This window comes from Triticum urartu, unplaced genomic scaffold (assembly GCF_003073215.2).
Source record: "Triticum urartu cultivar G1812 unplaced genomic scaffold, Tu2.1 TuUngrouped_contig_5547, whole genome shotgun sequence".
NCBI classification, from domain to species: domain Eukaryota; kingdom Viridiplantae; phylum Streptophyta; class Magnoliopsida; order Poales; family Poaceae; genus Triticum; species Triticum urartu.
The window spans coordinates 2,728-7,386 of record NW_024116231.1 but is presented as its reverse complement, the minus strand read 5'-3'; the positions used below and the strand labels follow the sequence as shown (position 1 = coordinate 7,386).

General features: G+C 44.1%; 1 protein-coding gene across 1 annotated transcript; it reads right to left on the bottom strand.

Annotated features, from left to right (window-relative positions):
• Positions 1 to 477: 477 nt before the first annotated feature.
• Positions 478 to 3,635, bottom strand: LOC125529362 (F-box protein At5g18160-like). The gene is made up of 2 exons (XM_048693774.1): positions 3,169 to 3,635; positions 478 to 2,006 (listed from the first exon to the last, which is right to left on the bottom strand). The coding sequence occupies exon 2, from the start codon at positions 1,969 to 1,971 to the stop codon at positions 778 to 780; it is 1,194 nt and encodes a 397-aa protein (XP_048549731.1). The 5' UTR covers positions 1,972 to 2,006; positions 3,169 to 3,635; the 3' UTR covers positions 478 to 777.
• Between the last annotated feature and the right edge of the window lie 1,024 nt (positions 3,636 to 4,659).

Genomic DNA, 4,659 nt, shown 5'->3' with positions numbered 1-4,659 from the left:
CAACCGCGGCCTTGAGCCGCCAACGTCCCTCACCAGGACGTGGGAGTTTGATGAGAAGATGGAGGCGTGGCACCATGAAGCCAACGCACAAGATTCCATGTTCATCGACCTCACCTCCGACGAGGAGGAGTGATTGCCACCATGCCGTGGCGTCCGGAGGGCTCCGATGAGCCCCATTTTGGGCAGTTAAGGCTAGTCTGATGCTTCGACGAATCTACCCTATGTATCGATGATCAACTTCTATCTACTACTGTTTTTTGTTCATCTCTCATGTGAAACCTTTCTTTTCAAAGTTTAGTATGCAGTTTCTGTTCTACCGCAGCCAAATTCGCCCCTTATAAGAGGGAAACCGTAAACCCCTTAGAAGGGGTCTGCTAGAGATGCTCTCAGAGTCTTCATTTTTCAGCACAGCGCATAGATCCTCATAAATGCAACAACCGGAGACAGCGGTTTGAATTATTAGTCTTGGCATCATAATTTTCAAAAATGCAACGCAGGAATACAGTTCATTACAGCAAACCAGAACAAGTATACAGTATATCAGGTTCAGAGTTTTCATTTTATTTTCCAGTACAGCACATAAATCCCCATACGATAAAAATGAACAAACTGCTAACAGAGACACTTTCTTATTTGCTTCTTATGTTCTACCCTGTCCCAGACCCACACCCCCATGGTCTATTTCTTCATCTCTACACAAACAAACACCAGTAAACTTTATTGGATTGTACATAGCAGAGAACTATTCATGGATATGATGTCAGGCGTTTGCGAGATCTATGCCAACCTCCACTGCATGTTTATATTGCTCTTTGCCTTCTTGAAAGATCGTCGAGGGCTTGCTGAGGACGATCCAGCGCCACGAGCAGATGGTCCACGCCCTGTTGGAAATGATCTAGCATCATGGGGACTTTGTAGCATTGCTCTGGAGTCCACCAGGCCAGTCACAGAATGTAGAGCAAGGCTCTCCACGAAAATCCCAGCCGATATGATGCACTCGCCAAAAGGCATGTTGAGATAGGAACCACTCCCATCCTGAAGATCAACATAGTAGAATCTTCTTTGGTTGCAATAGAAGAGCTTATTGTTGTGCAGGAAAAGTGGCCTCATGCCCAAAGGTAGCACAAAAGCGACGTTGCACATGTGGTCCCAGACTGCACAGGTCGAGTTCGCCACCCAAATCTCTGAGGTTTTAGGTGCTGATCCCTCACCGGGCATTGCCAGCAAATGAAGCTTTCCTCCCCCCTCGAACAGGTGCAATTCACGGTCTTTTACAGCATCTGGGACAGCAGTTTCTGAGAACATCTCATCTGTCAGGTTGAACGACAAGATGTTCCGAGTAAAATTGGAGGATATCTCATCAAGAAGTAGCCAATGCATGACATCATTAACAATGACCGCCTTTGTTGTCTTCAGGAGGCCTGCAGATTCGCGCACTGCCCTCCATGACTGTGTGCCAACAGTGCATACTTCAAATGTCAAGAACCGCACCCAGTGGTGGATACAGAGCACCTTGTACTCCTTTGTTGAAGGCACAGGTCCAAGAAAATATTCTGAAGCAAGTGACTGTAGCTCTGAAACTGGCAGCCTCAAATGTATCCTTGTTGTTGGATTCAACACCTCAACAGCACCTTTTAAATCATAGGCGCACACCAAGCCATGGCATGGGTCTGACATCTGAAACCTACTCGACAACACGAGATCCATGCTTTTGCAGTTCAGTGTGGTGGGATCAAATGTGTACATGCAGACAAGACCCTCATCAACCGAGGTGAAGCAAGCAATGGACCGGTGGGAGCGGAGAGCATTGTTGAGGTGACGATCGACAAAATTGGGCTCTTGAATGCAGTCTCGCCAGAATCTACATACTGTTCGAAACTTGAGAACAACCCTAGCAGGTAGTGAAGCAAGAATGGTGTGCTGGATATCCTGAGGAAGAGATACATTATGCTCATCATTGTTGTCTTCCATGGCTAGCTTGCAAATTACAACTGTGAGCAGTACAACTGCAGAAAAGCATAGTTAGCGACAAGGAAAACAACAAAAAGCAAAAAAGGGGTTGGATTTGAATTATGCTGGAACAAGAAGTATGATATATCATAAAACAAACAGTATTTGTCCACTTGACCATTAGTTCAATAGCATCTGAGCTGAAAATAATTGTGCTAGTGTTTCTACATGAAGCCAGAGTCACTATCAAGAGCGAATGACTTCTTCGAAACTGTATTTAAAAGGTCACACGAAATGACAATCACTTACCAAATGTAAAACTGAAACCCAAGACTTTGATCATGATATATTTATATCATGTGGTTAACATTTCAAGAATTTAAATGCCATAATGAATCTATAAAATTTGAGACTCGAGAAATTTCTCATGGGTATTAAAATATTGTCTTCCTAACATAAGGGGGTCAAACAGAACGAACATGCGAAGCTATAGTGCTATACTGATGGAAGAGTGCCCCAATCAAGAGGGAGCTCAGTTGCAGCTCCATGTGCTAATTCTGGTATTGGTAGCTTGACCATAGTGATCTAGCTTCGGTTGCCAATACAACAAGTGGTCTAGCTAAACCTGATAAATTTTCTATTTACTCAATGTTCCACGTCAATCAAGGTCAGTAATAAGTTAGTAAAACTTTTCCTGATACCCTGCAGCAGCAGAACACATTTAAGGTAGCCTGCAGAACAGAACGGCACAAGGTTCCATCCAAGATTACTTCCATCTACGTATGAAACAGGAAGGAACCAGCATGTTTTAACAGCGATATAATTGTTGACACGCATGATTCGTAGGGAGTCACAGAACCAGACGAAAGAAAACGTCTATGCAATTTCCATCTACTTTATCTTCACTGCTTTGCTGTGATCTTGAACGTACTCTGTGTCTAACTGTTGTGTTCGTGCAAACCCCACTAACGTAAGTGTTCAATTCCGGCGACGACATGACTACGCCTACGAGCCAAACATCATTTCCGTAGTAACAAGAACTCGTGGCTCGGATAAGGTCCGGTTAGGAGCTAGAACTCCATCCATTGGATGGACTAAACTAAGAACATCAGCAAAACAACAAATTCGCAACAGATCCAGTAACATGCGGATACAAAGAACTTGGAAGAATCCCGAACTAAAAGAAATAGCTCGAACTCGGGTAGGGACAGGGCTTACCACAACGAAGAAACGAAATCTTTAGGCCGGGCGGATCTACGTAGGGAGTGATCAGGTTGAACACTAGAAATGGAGATCCTCGGGGAGACGATGCAGAGCCAGCCGACGGAACACCACTGCGGCGTAGGAGGCAGAGGAGCTGCGGGTCGCGATCAGGCTTGGTCGGCGGTACGAGGAATGGATTGGAAAATGTAGAGCGGCGGTGTAATTGCCAGATTTAGTTAGGAAGAAACCCTAATCTAGAGAGGAATTGGTTGAGCTGCGGCGGAGAAGCGCGGGGTAGGTGCCGCCGGCGTCGGGTCGCGCCGGCGTCGCCCCCAGGAAACGCCGACGCCGGCGGAGCGCCGGTGCTGTTCACGACGGTGGCCGTGAGTCGGGGCTCTGGAGGCAAAATCGGAACGGCAGGAGGGCAAAAATATGAAAATAGGAGAAAAGGCTAATGGTGACTCTGGGAGAAAACTATAAACAAGGTGGCCTATTTATAATTTCCACATCCTTGTTGGAAATCTAGGAGGGGAATGCTTGGCTTTGGGGTGCTCCACGCACCGATATTTATATTGAAGGCTTTTGCATTGCGATGATTACATTAAATTTGATAAATTGTTTGGTTGTAATACATATCATCAAATACTTCGCTATATGTATTTGATTATTAGACCTAAGCAGTTACTGCCAGCGAATCGGTACATATTTCTCTTTGTATGACAGCTAGTCAGAGGAGCTTTGTATATATGCCGACAAAAGTGATTTACAAAAATGAAGTGGTTATTTTGTCGATTAGAGGATTACAATGTAAACTAGGAGGGGAATTTGGCTCTCCTATGCTCCCCACGCTAATATTTGTATTGAAGGTTCATGCATCGAGATGGCTACATCAAATTCATCAAATTCATAGTAAATTGTTTGATAATAATACATATTCGATTTATACAATGATCTCTACTCATTATTGTCGGCGAATTGGTACAACTTCCTCTTTATCTCTCTCTCACTTAGTGACAGCTGGTAGGAGTAGCTTTGATTGTATGCAAACAAGAGAGATATAACGTAGTAATTACGTTTTCTTGTCGGTTATAGCGTTATTGGTATACATGTCCCAACATTAACTAGTCATATGCGTTGAAGGCTTCGGCCCAAAAGTTTAGAGTCTTTTACTCACCCATCATAGTGATGGCTCGAGAATTTGTGGCTTTTTACAAAGAGTTTTGACTCGGTTTTCATTGCATTTTCGTTATTTCTCGGTTATTTCTAACACTAATTCTTCCAGAGAGAAGAAAACTTGTTTTTCACTGTTTGGCAGGAAAAATCATTTATGAAAGGAGACCAAGGGGAATTATACGAAATCAAGTCATTGGGAGCAACTTCCATGTTGGAAAGATTTGCACTAGCTACAATAGAGTGCAAGTGCTCGTACCAGGCATCGTTAGCTCCCTCTCGTCTATGGCAACAACTTTTGTGAAGGGCACACGACATCTTACATACCTAGCCGCC

Excerpts from the sequence above, each read along its gene's own strand:
- LOC125529362 (XM_048693774.1), bottom strand. The coding sequence starts at position 1,971 with ATGGAAGACAACAATGATGAGCATAATGTATCTCTTCCTCAGGATATC.